The 18712-nt window shown below is 42.9% G+C and overlaps 1 protein-coding gene across 7 annotated transcripts in view; it reads right to left on the bottom strand.

Annotated features, from left to right (window-relative positions):
• The window catches only part of psd3l (pleckstrin and Sec7 domain containing 3, like), a 502996-nt gene that overhangs the window by 208012 nt on the left and 276272 nt on the right, over window positions 1-18712 (bottom strand). The window contains exon 1 of one of the 7 annotated variants that reach the window (XM_073042549.1): window positions 7089-7159. The exons of the other annotated variants lie outside the window; for them this stretch is intronic. Coding sequence (XP_072898650.1) covers window positions 7089-7156 — 68 coding nt within the window. The 5' untranslated portion in view covers window positions 7157-7159. Of the gene's footprint in view, window positions 1-7088; window positions 7160-18712 lie in introns of those variants that run through there. 7 annotated transcript variants of the gene reach the window in all.

Consider the following 18712-nt stretch of genomic DNA (forward strand, 5'->3'; position numbering starts at 1 on the left):
TACGTAGATCGCAGCGAACGATTCGACCACCTGATAGACTTAACCTGTAAACATACTTGGGGACTTTTTTAAAACAAAGGGGGGGTGAATGTGGTGAACTAGATATACCTGTCTGACTGCTCCTGTGGCTCCTCCCACAGACCCCTGTATAAAGGCGACTGTGGGCTGCTGCTCTCCCTCATTTTCCCCAGGATGTAGTGTTGTTTATTCTTCCAGTCAATAAAAGCCGATATCTCGCTTCCTAAGTCTCAGCGTGAGTTATTGATGGTGCATCAGATTTACATCTGGCTCTTTACAGGAAGGGATATTTTGCCTTTTTTTAAGATTCAAAACATTAGCATTATTTGTCACATGTACATTGAAATATGCAGTGAAATGTGCCATTTGCTTCTAAGATCAACAGAGGCTGTTGATGTTGGGGGATGTGCTGGGAGCAGCCCACAGTGTCACCATGCTTTAGATGCCAACATAACATGCCCACAACTTGCTAAACCTTATTAGCCCGTATGTCTTTGGAGCGTGGGAAAGAACGAGAGCATCCAGAGGAAACTCACACAGTCAAAGAGAGAACGTACTAACTCCTTATAGACAGCACCGAGAATTGAACCCCGATCGCTGTCACGATGCTACCATCCTTTCTCCTTTTCCTTAACAATCCCACAGTTTCCTGTTGACTGGGTTTACTAACCTTCTCCAAGGAAAAGAGCAACATGTCAGTGCTGTCCCACTCTGTGTTATACATGAACAACAGTCAGAGCGTTTCACTTATAACCTTACACCGGTTTTAGGGCTATACTGGTGCGATACAGAGCATTGAGTAGTTGGGGAACTGTGGAGTAGTTGCAGGAATTTGCTTGGATGTATTGGTTGAATCAAATAAACATCCAGAAAAAGTAAGGACTGGTTGAAGCAGGGTGGGAAGAAGATCATGAGGCTTTGTCCTTGTGAAACTTTTGTATGTAAACCAGGCTGAACAAAATAATCCTCGAGAGGAAGTGAAATATACAAAACCATTCAATTATTCTGATCCAAATCCTGACTGGCCTTCACCGTAAAGATCTAAAGCACTCTGGCTTATTTGCTGAGGATATATAATTACACCACAGCTCTGTAATAAAGCACAAAGAGGGTCACAATGGGCAATTCAATACTTGGCTGTGTAACTTGAGGACTCACTTACCCAACAAGTCAGACTCAGGCAGTGTATTTGATATCCTTTACTGGAGAATAGTCTTGCCACCCTGCCCTAAAGCTAATCCTCCAGCTAATTTGTTCCCCAAGTTTTTCCTGGCTACAAGATTTCAGACAAGGCACATTAAACCAACTGAAGAACAGAGACAGGTGTTCTTCTCTCTAAGACACAGTATGTATAAACCAAAGAAAATGTAATATGGTTAAACCATTGAACAAAATTACAGAAAGGTGATAGATAAATTTGGAGATACCAAAATTCAAAAACTCTTTTGAAAAGCAGCGTCCATGATCAAAAGACCCTCACCACCCAGGCCATGCTTTTTTCTCATTGCTGCCATCAGGTAGAAGGTAGAGGAGCCTCAGGACTCACACCACTAGGTTCAAAGACATTTACTACCCCTCAAAATGGCTCTTGAACAAAAGGGGACAGCTACACTCTTTTAAGGACTCTTTTATCTTGCTATTACATGCTCGTTATTTATTGCTATTTATTTATATCTGCATTTGCGCAGTTTGTTGTCCATTGATCCTGTTCACAGTTATATAGATTTGCTAAGTATGCCCGCAGAAAAAGAACCTCAGGGTTGTATGTGGTGATATGTATGTACTCTGTAAATAAATTTTACTTTGAACTTTGAACTTCAAGAGTGAACATGAAGGAGAAAGAGAGAGGTGGAGGAGATTTAGACAGAGAGTCAAAGGGACAGAATATCAGAGACAATTAAAGTTAAGGGAAAGAGAGAGAGAGAGAGAGAGGATAATGAAGAAATCACTGTATTCAAAGGGATGGCCAGAGCAAAAACCTGAAAGGGAATTGGCCACTTTTGCAAAATTATCTTCAATTGGGTAAGAGTGAATTCTCATTCATGGGTTCTGAATGGAACCAGTGATGCAATGTACTGATAGTACCATACTGATCTCAGTACAACTTCAAACAAAAAAACCTGATTATCGAACACTCAGGTCACAAATTCATGGTTTATGAACTGTGTTCTTAAGGTGTGCATTCATTAACTCTCAGTTGCTATCCTAGCCTCTGTCCCAGGGAAGTCATTTCAGCATGTTTTCCATCAGGAGAGTTATGGACCAGTCAACTCAGTTCTTAGTAAATGATTCAATAAAATCCTTGATACTCAAGCATAGCAGAAAAGAACATTTCACACCTTTGTACAATTTGTGTTGTAAGGTTATAGAAACATAGAAAACCTACAGCAGAATACAGGCCCTTCGGCCCACAATGCTGTGCCGAACATGTTATGGTGAATTCGAAGGCAAGTCATGAAAATAGTGTTATTTTTTTCCCAATGGCTTGCTTCTTTTTAATTTTTTGTTATTTCCATAGCTAAGTTTAAATGTTTCAATACAATCTGCATTCATAGAATCAGTGGTGGCGAGAGGGGGACTGGAAAACAGAGAGGGTAAAATTGGATTAGTGTAATTGGGTGCTTGATGGTCATCAGGACCAGTCTCCATGCTGTATGAATCTCTGGTCTGCAGTGCTGGCGCTGTCTCAGTAATTCCAGAATTTATTTAATTAACTGAATTTAAATCTGGTACAATGCTGGGATTCAAAGTCGTCACTGGGTGGGAGGCAAAGCCTTTTTGACCAATACACATCGGACTTTGAGGTTTTTTTTGACCAACTATGCATCCTTGGGCTTCCATAGTCCTTCAACATGTGAAGAAAGCTTCCTCATCTCATTAACCAGAGAACCTTGGGCCAGCCGAGCTTTTGCCCAATGCTGGCTCTGCCTCCGCTCTCTGGATCTTAACATGTCCATAACTGTCAGTAATCAATCACCATGACTGGCGAGATCAAACAATTATATTTAGGATGTCCTTGCAATTTTATAAGTAAAAAGAATAGTTAAGTTGAAAGTCAATACAAGGCCAAAACAGACCTGAGGGTCCATTAGAAAGGATATTATATTTTGAACATATTATGTTGCTGTTCATATCCAAACAACATCCATAACTGAAATGCCTTTCCCAAAATCTGAAGGTTCAGAGTCCCTGAATTAATGATATGGTGTGTGGGATGGGTGTGGAGGAGGGTAGTTCATCTGAACGTAGAATGCAATTCACCAAAATGTATTGTAGGAGGTATTTGAAGTGGAAGATGCAGCTCAAAATAGAAACAAAAGGCTGCTTTGCTGAGGAGACTATATTAAATTACATTGAACTGCACCATGGAATTAAACCACTTGATCCATGCAGACCACTTTATTCTCCACTCGAGTAGGGACTTAACTCCAGTAGTCCATATTGCTTCAATATCCATTTACTCCATTTTTGTTAACCAGTCTATTCTTCAATGTTGATGTAGTCTCTGCTTCAATCACTAACTCCATTTGTGAATTCCACAGCATATTCTGTACAGGAAAATCTTTTTTTCCATCCCTCTAGGCTAAATCTCTCACATTCTAGTTTGTTCCTAATGTGTGCACCGTGGTTCTTGAACCCTCTACCATCCGCTGCCTTCTACCCAGTGTTGGGGTCGGGTCGAGAGAACAAAGGGAATGTCTCTAAAATGGTGAAGACTGTGGTGATAGAGGTGCCAGTTGAGAGGGAGAGAGAGAGAGAGTGAGAGATGATTTGTTAATTGCATAGGTCTGTCTGAAGGAGAGGTAAACAAAAGAATAAAAATAGAGAGAGGGGAAAAAATAGGGATGGAACTGTGAGAATCAAAGCACTATAGATGCTGGCAATCGAAAAAGAAACTGAAAATATCAGGCAGCCCAGGCAGTATAAATGTGGAGACAGAGCACATTTAATCTGACAGATTGATTCTTCATTAGTTCTGGTCAGTTCTGATACAAACTAAAAATGTTGAACTCAAACCTATAATTGTGGCATGCTTGCTGATTGGTGGGCTGATCTCTACGACTCTGAGGCTAAATGCAAGCTCCCTGATATCTCCTCATGCCTTCCCTCTGGCCAATGACGACCACCACTGAAAATCAGGCCAACACTCTCACTGGTCTCAATTTGCCTTGTGATTTTCCCACTTACCCATTGAGCCTCAAAGTTCCCCCAACCCAAATCTACCACCTCTTCAAGATCCATACACATTATTATCCTGATAGACCAAATGACTGAGCCTAATCTTGTCTCCTAGAACTTACTTCTTCCTACCTTGGCTCTATTATTTTCCCTCAAACAATCTCTTTCCATTTACAATCATGCCATTTCTGATGCCCTCTAGTAATATGTTTTCCTGGTTGCATCTGGCTCAGTTTCCCTTGGTTATATAATCCCTCTATACCTCTGTCCTGCGTGGGACAGCCCTTCACCTTTTCCCTGAACGTGTACCAACCCAGCTCCCTTTCCACTGCTCTCCATCACTTGACTGAATTTACTTACACATTGAACAAATTCTGCTTTAATTCCCCTCTCTTCCTGAAGTAAGGATACAGCTCTGGTTCCCACATTGATTCAATCGACATTTTGCTTTGTGGACTGTTTCAGTGTTACTTGTGTTCTCGCTCTCACCTCATTTATTAAGACACTGATGATGGTATTAATGCCGTTTCCTGCTCTTGCAGAAACTCAAAACGTCCATCATCTTCACTGCCAACTTCCATCCAGCTCCCAAACTTTTTCCTTCCCTTTCTCAACTTTCTATCTCCATCTCAGGACATAGAGCAGAAAACCATGAGACATAGAATCAGGCCCATTGAATCTGCTCAGCTACTCCATCATGGCTGGTTTATTATCTCTCTCAATCCCATCTTCTTGCCTTCTCCCCATAACCACTGATGCCCTTACTAATCAAAAATCTATCAATCTCTGCTTTAAATATACCCGATCGCTTGGGTTCCACAGCCTTATGTGGCAATGAATTTCACAGATTCACCATCCTCTGGCTACAGAAGTTTGACCTTATCTTTGTTCTAAAGGGACATCCTTGTATTCTGAGGCTGTGCTCTCTGGTTCTAGACACCTCCCCCCCCCCCCCCCCCCCCAATTATAGGAAATACCTTCTCTACATTGATTCTTTCAATATTCAATAGGTTTTAATGAGATCCCCACTCAATCTTCTGAACTCCAATGAGTTCAAGCCCAGACCCATTAAATACTCCCCATATGTTAACCCTTTCTTTCCTGGGATTATTCGTGTGAACCTCCTCTGGACCCTCTCCAAATGCCAGCGCATCCTTTCTCAGATAAGTGACCCAAAGCTGCTGATAATACTCCAAGTGTGGTTTGGCCAATATCTTATGAAGCCTCAGCACAGGTTAGATATAAATATCCATTATAAGCCCACAGGTTCCCCCAGCTATCTTGGTCACAATTCCTTCCAGCTATTTCTTAAAGAAATCTATTCCATTCTGCTAAGTTCTTCAGCTCCATCATATCTCTTTTGGTGATACTTCCACACCAGTATTTCCAAGATATCTGGTTTCCCCTCCATGATTGCCGACAGGGCTTTCAGCCCTGTTTAGTTCATCTCCCACAGTTTTGCTTTCATTCCCACCCAGAACAATGTTAGGGTTCCCCTTGCCCTCTTTGCCTCTCCACTGATATTAACATTCAATGGATCATCCTCTGTCATTTCTGCAGCCTCTGCATCCACATTTATTTAATGGCCATCTCCCAGCTGGCACCAGCACCTCACACATCACTTACCCGTACTTGGTGTCCACTATATCACTGACAATCCCAACATCCCTCCCCGCCATTGCATCTTAAAACCAACCAAATTCCAAACTTTTCTCAGTTCTGCTGGAAGATCATCACCCTGCTTCTTTCTCCAAAGATTCTGCCTGCCCTGCTGGGAATTCCTAGCATTTTTTTTGTGTTTAATTAAGCTTTGATGGAAATGCATAAATGAAGACAACAGCGGCAGGAGGAAGGGAATAGTGAGAGTTAGAAGGCGAAGCGAAGGTGACTCTAGTGAAGCAAAAGTACCCGACACCTACCGAATGGCTCATAGCATGCTAGGTTTTTAATCAATACTGCTTTCATTATGCACTCAGCACAGTACAAGGTTCAACCTATGTTCCAATCGTTCAGTTAATGTAGACTTGCATCAAATCCTGTCATATTTGAGTAACATTGTATCCCTATTTGCTTGGAACATACCTACCCAAAGATGTGTGTGGCTGTTGTGAGCCTTCTGAGCATAATTAGCTTGGTGTCACTCATCACTCATGGAGAGCCCTCAGAGTGACACGACCACCCACATAGGAAAACCCCAACGTGGGTGCACTATAACCTTGACCCTTGACAACATTGTCTAACCATGCCAGCAGTTTTTGTTAAATAGCATGTACCTTCTTGATCTCTTTGAAAAGACTTACCCTAATGCACATTTTCCCAACAATCTTTTTAGGGAGCAGGTTAAGTACAGTTAAGTCACAGATAAATAATGTGACAGGGTTCAAACATTTAACTATCAGGGAGTGAACTTGGAATTTATTTTAACGGAAGGCCATAGAACTTATTTTACCATGCCAATGGTTTCTCCCAGTGATCAGGGCCAACCTTAAATTACAATCTGCAAGTGGATAAAAAGCAGTGAGACTGCAGGCTCTGAATTTTACATGAACATCCTGACTTTCAGCACAGTGACTCTCGCTTTAAGCAGGGGTTTACCAGAGTCAGCTGCTCGGAGTTGTAGGCTTACTAGTGGCACACTGTTCTCATTCACCTGCTTAATCAGAGCAGAGTTAAACCGCAAGCTGAAAGCAGAGAAGGTGCTAATGAGAGGTGATGGTCTGGGGAGCACCTTGCATTTGTGATCATTCAGAGCTCACCACTGTTTCTGAAGTTTGAATAAGTAAGAACCCAGTGAAACACAGCCAGCGCCCACGGGGCAGCTTACCCTGGAGACCATTAATGAGCATTGTCACAGAAACAATTGTCATGCAGCGTCGAGGGTCAAGACTTACTGAGTCAAGTCATTTCCAGCAGCAGAGAATCTAGGCCGCAAGAAGCAGCCATACACAAAGCAGGCCATAGAAGAGAGATTCCTCAGTACTGTGCCCTTCTAATTTCAGGCCTCATGTGATTGGGCGTTAGCAATGACCCACCCCGTGAAGCTTATTAAGCAGAGATTTTAAATCCAGTATGCTTTTCTGCAGCCAAAAAAAAACTCTAATAAGCATTGGTATGGTCAACTCTGCACCCAGAGATTTCAAAAAGATATACAGTACAAATTGTCTGAAAGATGTTCCATACCAAAACAAAATTAGAATCTTGGGCTGCAGCCATAATTAAATAATCTAAATCAGCCCACAGATTATAATTCTAGTTTAAAAAAAACCTTATAATATAAACCCTTTACCCCATCTTTAAAATTCAGCTGCAAACAAAGTTAATTATTGACAATGGAGGCAAGGGATACATATCGTCACAGCAAACTTGCTACTACCATCAAGCAGGAGGTACAACCTCAGCTCCTACACCACCGGATTCAGGAACAGTTATTACCCTACAACCAACTGATACCTGATCCAGCGTGACTAATTTCACCCCAAATTAAGTCTACAACATATGGACTCACTTTCAATGATTCTACAACTCGTTTTTCAGTATTATTTTTTATAATTTGCACGAATTGTCTTCTTTTGCACAATTGGTGTCAGTTTTTACTATTCATAGTTTGTTATTTACAGTTTTTTATTAATTATTTTGTATTTATTTTCCTGCAAGGAAATAACTCTCAAGGTAGTATATGGTTTACTTTGAACTTTGAAATACTTCTAACTCAGTTTTGGCATTGGTCAGTATGCAATAATATCCTCATCATGCTCACGGACTGAACTGAAATATCTGATACAAAACAGAAACGCTACTCAAACTCCGCCAGTCAAGCAGCATCTGCAGAAAGGGAAACTTTTCAGGTCAGGGACATTCCATTTTCTGCTAGTTTCCAATCTGCAGTTTTACTTGTTTCCTCTAAATGTCTGACATACACCTGTGAAAATATCTTAGTCACATATACGTATATAGCTAGGGTGCATAAGACTTTTGCACAGTACTGTATTTGAGAATGAGTTTGTAAACTTGGCGTGAACAAAAGATATTGGGAGTGGCAAGGGTGGAGCGCTGGTGACAGGTGGCAGAGAAGTGGTGGGGGGGGGGGGGGTTTGGCACGGCTGCAGATATACCCTGCCCTGAGACACCAGGCGAGGTCATTTGATTCAAAACAATTGGCTTATTGATCATTACAGAATATCCCTCTGGTACTTCCTGCTCCCTCTCTTCTCCCTTCCCCTTTTCCCAACAATAATTCCCCTCTCCCTGCTCGCTTCCTACTCTCTGTCCATGATGGAGACCCTGTGGTAAACTATGTATACCTGTCTGGACACGCCCCTCTGCTGACTGCTCCTGTGGCTCCTCCCACAGACCCCTGTATAAAGGCGATTGGAGGCACTGCTCCTCCCTCAGTCTCCAGGATGTAGTGGGCTCGTTTGCTGCTAATAAAAGCCTATCGTTCGCCTCCCAACTCCGAGAGTTATTGATGGTGCATCAGACCCATAACCGAATCAGGCTTGTCAACACTCACACAGGTCATGTTTTTTTTGAAATACGCTGCAATACATGAAATTACTACAGTATTGTGCAAAAGTCTTAGGCACCCTCCGCCTGGGTTAAGATCGTGGTTTAGTTTTGTATCTTTCAGAACATCAGAGTTCAGAGTTAAATTCCAGTGCTATCTGTAAGAAATTTGTACGACCTTCACGTGAGCACATTGGTTTGCTCCGGGTGCTCCGGTTTGCTCCCAGAGTTCAAAGGTGTACCGGTTAGTAGGTTAATTGGTTAATGTAAATTGTCCCATGATTAAGCTAGGGTTTAATAAGTGGGTTGCTAGGTAGTACAGCTCATTGGGACAGAAGGGCCTGTTCTATTCTGTATCTCTAAATAAAATAAAATTGATGAGAGGCATTGATCGGGTGGATAGTCAGAGGCTTTTTCCCAGGGCTGAAATGGCTAACATGAGAGGGCACAGTTTTAAGGTGCTTGGAAGTAGGTACAGAGGGGATGTCAGGGGTAAGTTTTTTATGTAGAGAATGGTGAGTGAGTGGAATGGGCTGCTAGTGGTGGAGTCGGACACAATTAGGTCTTTTAAGAGACTCCTGGACAGGTACATGAAGCTCAGAAAAATAGAGGGCTATGGGTAACCTAAGGTAATTTCTAAGGTAGGGACATGTTCAGCACAGCTTTGTGGGCCACGTGGCCTGTATTGTGCTGTAGGTTTTCTATGTTTCTAATGTTCTAATACTCTAATTTCTAATCTTAATGCTCACTTCAGATGTAACCAAACTTCAAAGTTCAAAGTAAATTTATTACCAAAGTACAACCAGGAGAAAATCTGTAGATGCTACAAATCCAAGCAACACACACAAAATGCTGGAGGAAATGAGCAGCCAGGCAGCATCTATGAAAAAGTGTACAGTTGACGACATTTCGGGCCGAGACCTTTCAGCAGGACTGGAGAGAAAAGGATGACGAGTCTGAGTTATAAGGTGGGGAGAGGGGAGGGAGGAACAGAAGGTGATGGGTGAAACTGGGAGGGAGGAGGGGTGAAGTACAGAGCTGGAAAGTTGATTAGTGAAATATATGGGGCTGGAGAAGGGGGAATCTAATAGAAGAGGACAAAAGGCCATGGAAGAAAGAAAAAGAGGGAGGAGCACCAGAGGGGGGTAATGGGCAGGTAAGGTGAGAGAGGGAAAAGGTGATGGAGAATAGAGAAGGAGGGGGGCCATTATCAGAAGTTCAAAAAATTGATGTTCATGCCATCAGGTTGGAGGCTACCCAGACGGAAGTTAAGTTGTTGCTTCTCCATCTTGAGTCTGGCCTCATCGCAACAGTGGAGGAGGCCATGGACTGTCATGTCAGAATAGGAATGGGAAATGGAATTAAAATGGGTGGCCACCGGGAGATGCTGCTTTTTCTGGCCGATGGTGTATAGGTGCTCGGTGAAGTGGTCTCCCAATCTACATCGGGTCTTACCAATATTCAAGAAGCCACACCGGGAGCATTGGATACAATAGATAACCCTAACAGATTCACAGGTGAGGTGTTGCCTCACCTGGAGGGACTGTATGGAGCCCTGAATGGTAGTGAGGGAAGTGGTGTAGGGCAGGTGTAGGGGAGAGGGAAAGATGTGCTTGGTGGTGGGATCCTGTTTGAGATGGTGGGAGTTACAGAGAATTGTGTGCTGGACATGGAGGCTGGTGGTGTGGTAAGTGAGGACAAGAGGAATCCTATCCCTGGTGGGGTAACGGGAGGATGGGGGTGAGGGCAGACATGCGTTAAATGGAAGAGATGCGGCTGAGGGCAGCATTGATGGTGGAGGAAGGGAAGCCCCTTTCTTAGAAGGAGGAGGACATCTCCTTAGTCCTGGAATGAGAAACTTGATCCTGAGAGCAGATGTGGTGGAGATGGAGGAATTGAGAGAAGTGGGTGGCATTTCTACAAGTAGCAGTGTGGGAAGAGGTATAGTCCAGGTGGCTGTGAGATTCAGTGGGTTTATAATGGACATCAGTAGATAAGCTGTCTCCAGTGATAGATACAGAGAGATTGAGAAAGGGAAGGAGTCAGAAATGGACCAGGTAAACCTTGAGGGCAGGGTGGAAATTAGAGGCAACGTTGATTAAGTCTACAAGCTCATCATGGGTGCGTTAAGCAGCACCAATTTAGTTGTTGGTGTAGTGTAGGAAAAGTGGGGGAATGACACCTGTGTGGGCTTGGAACATAGACTGTTCCACATAGTTGACAAAAAGGCAGGCATAGCTGGGACCCATACGAGTACCCATGGCTACACCTTTTGTTTGAAGGACGTGGGAGGAGACAAAGGAGAAATTATTTAGAGTGAGGACAAGTTCCACTAGACAGAGGAGAATGGTGGTGGAGGGGAACTGGTTGGGTTTGGTGTCCAGAAAGAAACGGAGAGCTCTGAGGTCTTCCTGGTGGGGGATTGGGGTGTATAGCAACTGGACATCCATGGTGAAAATACGACCCTCGGGGTCACCGAGCTTGAAATCATTGAAAAGATCAAGTGTTTGTGAAGTGTCACAGATGTAGGTAGGAAGGGACTGAACCGGGGGGGATAAAACTAAGTTGAGGTATTCAGATCTTAGCTCAGTGGGGCAGGAACAAGCTGAAACAACCTGGATAGGCAGGTTTGAGGATCTTGGGTAGGAGGTAGAAACAGGAGGTGCGGGGTGAGGGAACTATGAGGTTGGTGGCAGTCGATGGGAGAGCCCCGAAGCTAATAAGGTCGGTGATGATGTGGGAGACAATGGCCTATTGCTCCTTAGTGGGATCCTATTCGAGGGGTAAGTAAGAGGAGGTGTCTGACATTTGTTGCTGGGCCTCAGCAAGGTAGCGGTCAGTCCACCAGACTACTCCAGCACCCCCTTATCTGCAGGTTTGAAGGTGAGGTTAGGATTAGTGCAGAATGAGTGAGGTGCTGTGCATTTGGAAGGATTGAGAATGGAATTGGCTGCCCTCAACCGAATCTCTTCCATTTCGTGCACGTCTGCCCTTACCACATCCTCCCATCACTCCACGAAAGATAGGGTTCCACTTGTCCTCATCTACCACTCCACCAGCCTCTGTGTCTAGCACATAATTCTCTGTAACTTCCAACATATATCCAATGGCACCCCATCTTCAAGCACATCTTCCCCCCACACACCCACATTCTGCATTCCACAAGGATCACTCCCTACATGACTCCCTTGTCCATTTGTCCCTCCCCACGGATCTCCCTCCTGGCACTTATCCTTGCAAGCAGAACAAGTGCTACACCTGCCCCTCCACCTCCTCCATTCAGGGATCCTACCATTCAGAGCCCCAAACAGTCCTTTCAGGTGAGGCAACACTTCACCTGTGAGAGTCTGTTGGGGTCCTCTCCTGTATCCGATGCTCCCAGTGTGACCTCTTGTATGTCAGTGAGATCCGACATAGATTGGGAGACCACTTCGCCGAGAACCTGTGCTTGGTCTGTTAGAAAAAGCAGGATCTCCCAGTGGCCACCCATTTTAATTCTACTTCCCATTCTGGTATGTCTATCTCTGGCCTCCTCTACTGTTGTGATGAGGCCACACTCAATTTGGAAAAGCAACACCTTATTTTCCGTTTGGGTAGCTTCCAACCTGATGGCATGAATATCAATTTCTTGCACTTCTAGTAATGGTCTTCCCCCCCTTTCACCATTCCCCATTCCCTTTTCCCTCTCTCAGCTTATCTCCTTGCCTGCCCATTGCCTCCCTCTGGTGCTCCTACCCCCCTTTTTTTCTTTCTTCCATGGCCAGCTGTCCCATCCTATTAGACTCTCCATTCTCCAGCCCTGTATCTCTTTCACCGATCAGCTTCCCAGCTCCTTACTTCATTCTTCTCCCTCCCAGTTTCACCCATCACCTTGTGTTTCTCCCTCCCGTACCCCCACCGTTTAAATCTACTCCTCATCCTTTTCTCTCCAGACCTGCAGAAGGGTCTCAGCCCGAAATGTCGACAGTACTCTTTTCCATGGATGCTGCCTGGCCTTCTGAGTTCCTCCAGCTTTTTGTGTGCGTTACCATATACAACCCTGAGAGTCACTTTCTTGTGGGGATATTCAATGAATCCATAGAATAACCACCATAACAGAATCAATGCAAGACCTCACTGACTTGGGCATTCAACCAGTGTGCAAAAGACAACAAACTGTGCAAATACAAAAAGAAAGAATTAATAAGAAGAAGAAATAAACAATAAAAACTATCGAGAACATGAGATGAAGAGTCCTTGAAAGTCAGCCCATAGGTTGTGAGAGCAGTTCCATGACAGAGCAAGTGAAGTTATCCCCTTTGGTTCTAGAGCCTGATGGTTGAGGGGTACTTCCTGAACCTGGTGGTGTGAGTCCTGAGGCACCTGTACCTTCTTCCTGATTGCGATAATCCTCAAGTGATGTCCAAATTTGTGCCACTGAGCCATAATTACTAACATCCCTGCATAAAGCAATCTCCAAGACAATGGGTAGAAGAGGGCTCTTCCTATCCTGCACAGTCAGAGATGCTGCGTTACAGCCTCGGTGACCCAGGTTCAATTCTGACGTCGGGTGCTGTCGATGTGGAATTTGTCCCTTCTCCATATTGCAATATGGGATTTCCTGCCTGTGCAGCTTCCTCATACATCCCAAATACTTGAACTAATCAATAGGCTATGGTCAATAGGTCAACTGGTTAATAGTGAATTGTTCCTTGTGTGGATGGCTGGAGATCTGGAGTGAAGGGGAGCTGATAAGCACGTAAGAGAGAATAGGTTAAAAGAAAATAAATGATTCCGGTAAGATGGCATTACACTCAAATGCAGCAGCCACTGCTGGTCCTATCAAAGGTGTATTTGCTCATCCTGCACATCTCTTTTATGATCTCAAGTCATTGCTGGATACCAAGAACATCAGGTACTGCAGGACTATCCCATCAACGAGCTGCTGGCGATGGAGCTGGACTTTATCACATACAATGTTGCATTGTCACCTGAACTAGTTGTGTACCATTGTGCCGAGATGGTAGGCAGTCCAAAAAATGTTGCAATTGATTGTCTTGGACATTTTTGTGATCCTAGATCCTGTTGGGCATTGGTAACACAGAATACTACAAGTCCAGTTCACTGGCTCATTGACAGAACCAATGAGGGGAAGCTGTATTGCCTCGGTCGTTGTGCAGACAAGGCCCATGTGCCTTGGAGTGTCCTGTTGCGGTTGCCAGTGAAGGAAACGCTGGAGCTGGCTGTGTCCAATTGGATTTCATATGTAGCACCCTGGCACGCCTCAGGCTCGCTCAGCTCGCTTCCGTCTAGGGGGAACAGCCTACGGCACCGCCAAATTGGATAATCAATTTGTGTGGATGCTGTGTAATGTCCCCAACACGCCAGCAAACAGACAGTGCACCATATGCGATTAAATTATTTAACTTTATAGATCTTACTAGAACTAAGTGATTAATAACGATACAGTATATATGAAGGAAAAGAAAATAAAGAAAAGGCTCCAAAACTTATCAAAGTCCAAACCACTTCGTGCACAACCATTGGAGCTCAATTAACAAAGTCTTCTGGCCACCCTTCGATCCCCTCAGACCACCTCTCCTTGTAGCTCAGGACCACCCAAAGTGATCAACCAAGCACCCCTGCATGTCTGTCGTCGTCTCCTCTCCTCACTGAAAATCCTGGCCTCGGACCCCCGCTTGGGGTCCGTTCCGTCGTCCAGCTTACAGCATCACGTCCTCTGTCTCTCATTGCCTTGTGCCGACTCCCCAAAAGCCTGCCAACACCAGTTTACAAGCCCAGAAGAGAGAGTAACATGCAACCCATTCGGTTAATAAATGAACACAATTCTCGTTATCAGTAATTCTAAACCCAAACAAGCTGCGAGAGAAAGCACTTATCATAACAAAGAAGCATTTCTACTTTTAACAAAACAAAGAAGCCATTTTGATTAACACACACAGTAACATAAAGACAGAAGAAACCCCCTTACACATACTAGGTAGAGGGCTGGGCCCTCCTATTGGTGTTGCCCTCCACTGTTTGCTTGGTGGAGGAACAAGCGAGACCAAGACAGCTTAGGAACTTGGGCTGTATATTTTTTCTCTTTGTAACTCTGTTTCTCTGAACTCATAACTGTATGTGCTATTTGTGCTATGTGTAGTGTGTTGTTGGTAATGTGTTTGCACCTTGGCCCCAGAGGAATGCTGCTTCTTGTTTGGTTGGGTTGTTTGTTGATCTTGGCAATCCATTTGCAAACATTCGGTCACCATATGCAGAGACATCATCAGTGCACTATTCACTCAGTGAAGTTGACAGTGCACTAATGATATCTCCTCATATGGTGATGAAACATTTGCAAATGATTGCGAAGATCAAAGAACAATTCAACCCAACCATCATCCTCCTGAGCTAAATGCTGTTTTATCTGGTCATATTCATGCATGGTTGAGTGATAAATAAACTTAAAACTTGAACCTGAAACAAAGACTTGAGGCAGAATAGGACTGATGGAAATGCTGTGACAACTAGCATTCAACCGAAGAGCTGAATGACTTTTTGCTATGTTAAGAATTATGAAATATATTAGCTGCACTCAACACTAGCCTGGATTCCACAGTTTGTGAGGCAGGTGTCCTTAGCCTGCTTTGCCCAGAAGCAAAATATTATCATAAGGTGAATGGAGCATTAAGTTTAAAATCACCCTTCTGCCCTGACTGGAAAAAGCAGCACAAGTTATTTGACACAAACAGAGTTTCAGCACTTAGGAGTTAAAGATTAACTCGGTATTTCTTCCTTCATTGTCACCAAGAGATACAACTGATTTGATGTTTCCATCGATGGAGGACACTTCGTCACTAATCTGAGATAATGATTGAAATACTCAAAAGGAAATTCAAGTGAAATTCAATAGGTATGCTGTGTGGAACCGATGACTGCAGGGAGAAGCCAAAGCATCCAGCATGGATGGTCTTCAGGGGGAAGCTAAATAAATTCAAGAGTGAGGAAAGATAGTGAGACGTATTGATGGCATTGGAGAAAGTGGAAGGATCTCCTGGGTAGCACTAGCACCGTACCAGTGCAATGGGCCAAATGGCCTCATACAAAATGGTTGGAAACTTTATTAATGTTTTTATTATTAATAAGTGTATCTGTTGTTCAACATTTTAGATACCTTCCTTCAGATCACCTTGGGAACAAACACAAAATTAAAATATGTAAGCATAAAGTCTCAGAAACAGGAAATGGAAATAGGAGTAGGCCATTTAAACCATTGAGCCTGATGACGCAACTCTTCCCATTCACCATTAACAATTTAATACTGACAAGTAAACATGGGGACTTGAAGTGTTTTCAGTTACGTATATTTCTCTCTGCACAAGTTAAACTTTTGCAATGCATCTGAATCAGAGTGGACCGATTCAATCTAACTCTACAACCAAGCTTTTTAAACAATCTTCCTCTCAGCTTACATGCCTCAGATTTATATGTGATGGGATGTTTAAAGATGTGAAAGGCCTCAATGAAGCTGTAAAAGGTCGATTCTGACAAATTAGTTTCTTTCCAACGGCATATCTCAAACACAGAGGCATCTGAAAGAACAGAATTGTTTGTGCACCTTTTCCAATGGCTGGGAAATAGCAGCAACATACACACAGTGCTTCTTCTGCCCTGAGATAAGCTTTACTGACCATCTTTTCCAAACCACAAATCCCAACCCCTAATCGCAACCACTGTTTAAATTAAATCCTAGTTGATTAATGCCAAACTTTGCTACTGTTGTATCCTCTTGCCCTCTCCCCGCTCCTCATGCTTCAAATTCCTGCTTTCAACTTCTTTGTTCTCGTAATGTTTAATAACCAATTGTACGCAAATGTTATGTTTCATTCTTAATTTCCAAAGAATCTCACATCAAATCTTCAGTATGCAGCACTTCCTTTCTACTTCTACCTGTTTATATTCTCCTAAAATATTTCAGCTGGGTTCCTTGCACCCACAGACTTTTTGGGGACAGGGATTTCCAACTTAATATAAACTTCCTGTAGAAATAACTGCCCCCTGAATGCATCTATTTTTACGCTCTCTTGCACGACTATTGCAGATTAGACGAAATATGTTCTCTGTCTCTGTCTGCTATGTTTCTTTGTTCTCAATATTTCAAAGATCTAAACTCAAGAGATTCCATTGAAGCAGATGCGATTGTTTCACATAACCTGGCTTCATATACTTAAATATGTATTAATGAAAAGAAGTAAAGAGAAACAACAAAAACCATACAATTCTTAAATGGGTTATCTGTTTAATAAATGTAATTTCAACTGGAAGCAGATCTCTTAGGAAAGACAAATCACATTTTGCACCTCTCTCTGATATGGAACGTTCTGATCCCTTGATGCAGCTGACAGAAATGGAATGCTGTGGTTCTGTCTATTTTAAACTCAGCAATTTATAGCATCTCCTTGAAAACAAGAAGGTCACTTCTAATTGGCTGAGAGCAAGGGGGATTCATATGTTTAGTCATTGCTGCCACCAATGAAAGAGGTAGCTGTATGACTTCACAGTACAAACCTTCATTCCAGTATTCAGTAACGTCTTCCAAATCCCAGTTCACCTCATAGATTTACCTGAGCAATAAGATGCCTTATACTGTGGGTAACAAACTGTTAAAAACTTTAAAGTCCTTATAAACATCTCCAGTATTTCTTGGCAATCGATGCCATTTCCAACCAGCAAGTAGTAGGAAAAATTCAGACTGTTTTTGATTTAAAAAATTATGCTTCAGAATACAGCACTGTAAATTCAAAATAATTAAACATGGTTAATCACAACAAAGCAGATTGCTGTGCTGTGATGTTTACACAAACCTTCCCCAAAGAAGTTTGGCATTCCAAAACTGTACAGAACCACTTAAATCACATAAACACTCTGCATTGTCACTGTGATAATACTGTAATAAAGCTGTTGTAAAACACTGCATAGACACTAGGCTATTGTAAAACTACACAGGCACTGTAATATGGCTGTTGTAAGACTAAACAGACATGGTTGTATGAATATTATGAGACTATTGACTGAGAAAATATACTGAATTGTAAAAGTGCGCACAGGCACATACATAATGGTTGTATAATTGTGCAAAGATAGTGAAATATGGACATTGTAAAGCTATGCACAGATGCAATCTGCTTGTGCAACTGTGCACAGACACTAATACGGCTATTGCAAAATTCAGCAGAGACTATAATATAGCTGTTGGACAACTGCAAAAACACTAATAGAGCTGTTGTAAAACTGCAGAGACACTATAATATAGCTGTTGTATGACTGTACAAAAATACTAATATAGCTGTTGTAGAGATGTGCCCAGACACCATTATATGAGCTTTGTAAAGCAGTAGACAGATATTAATTTGACCCTGTTAAAACTGTGCACAGACTCATTTGCCTGAGAGAAACAAGTCAGTTAGGGGTTTTGAAAGGTAATTGGATTAAGACCATAAACCACAGGAGCAGAATTAGCCCTTAGGCCCATTGAGTCTGCTCTGCCTTTCTATAATGGCTGATTTATTATCCCCCTCAACCCCACTCTCTTGCCTTCTCACTGTAACCTTTGATGTACTTACTAATCATGAACCTATCAACCTCCGCGTTAGATACACCCAACCTGACCACCACAGCTGTTCATGTCAATGAATTCCACAGATTCATCACCTTTCAGCTAAAGAAATTCCTCCTCATCTCTATTCTAAAGGGACCATCCTTGTATTATGAAATTGTACCCTCTGGTCCTAGACTCTCCCACTGTAGGAAACATCCTCCCCACCTAGGCCTTCAATATTTGATAGATTTCAATGAGATTCTCTCTCATTCTTCTACACTCCAGCGAGTACAGGCCCAGAAACATCAAACAATCCTCTATTGATAACCCTTTCAGTCCTGGGATCATTCTCATGAACCTTCTACTGGACCCTCAGCAGTGCTAGGACATCCTTTTGTCGAGCAAAACTGCTCACCATATTCCAAGTGTGGTCTG

Source organism: Hemitrygon akajei, chromosome 4 (genome assembly GCF_048418815.1).
Source record: "Hemitrygon akajei chromosome 4, sHemAka1.3, whole genome shotgun sequence".
NCBI classification, from domain to species: domain Eukaryota; kingdom Metazoa; phylum Chordata; class Chondrichthyes; order Myliobatiformes; family Dasyatidae; genus Hemitrygon; species Hemitrygon akajei.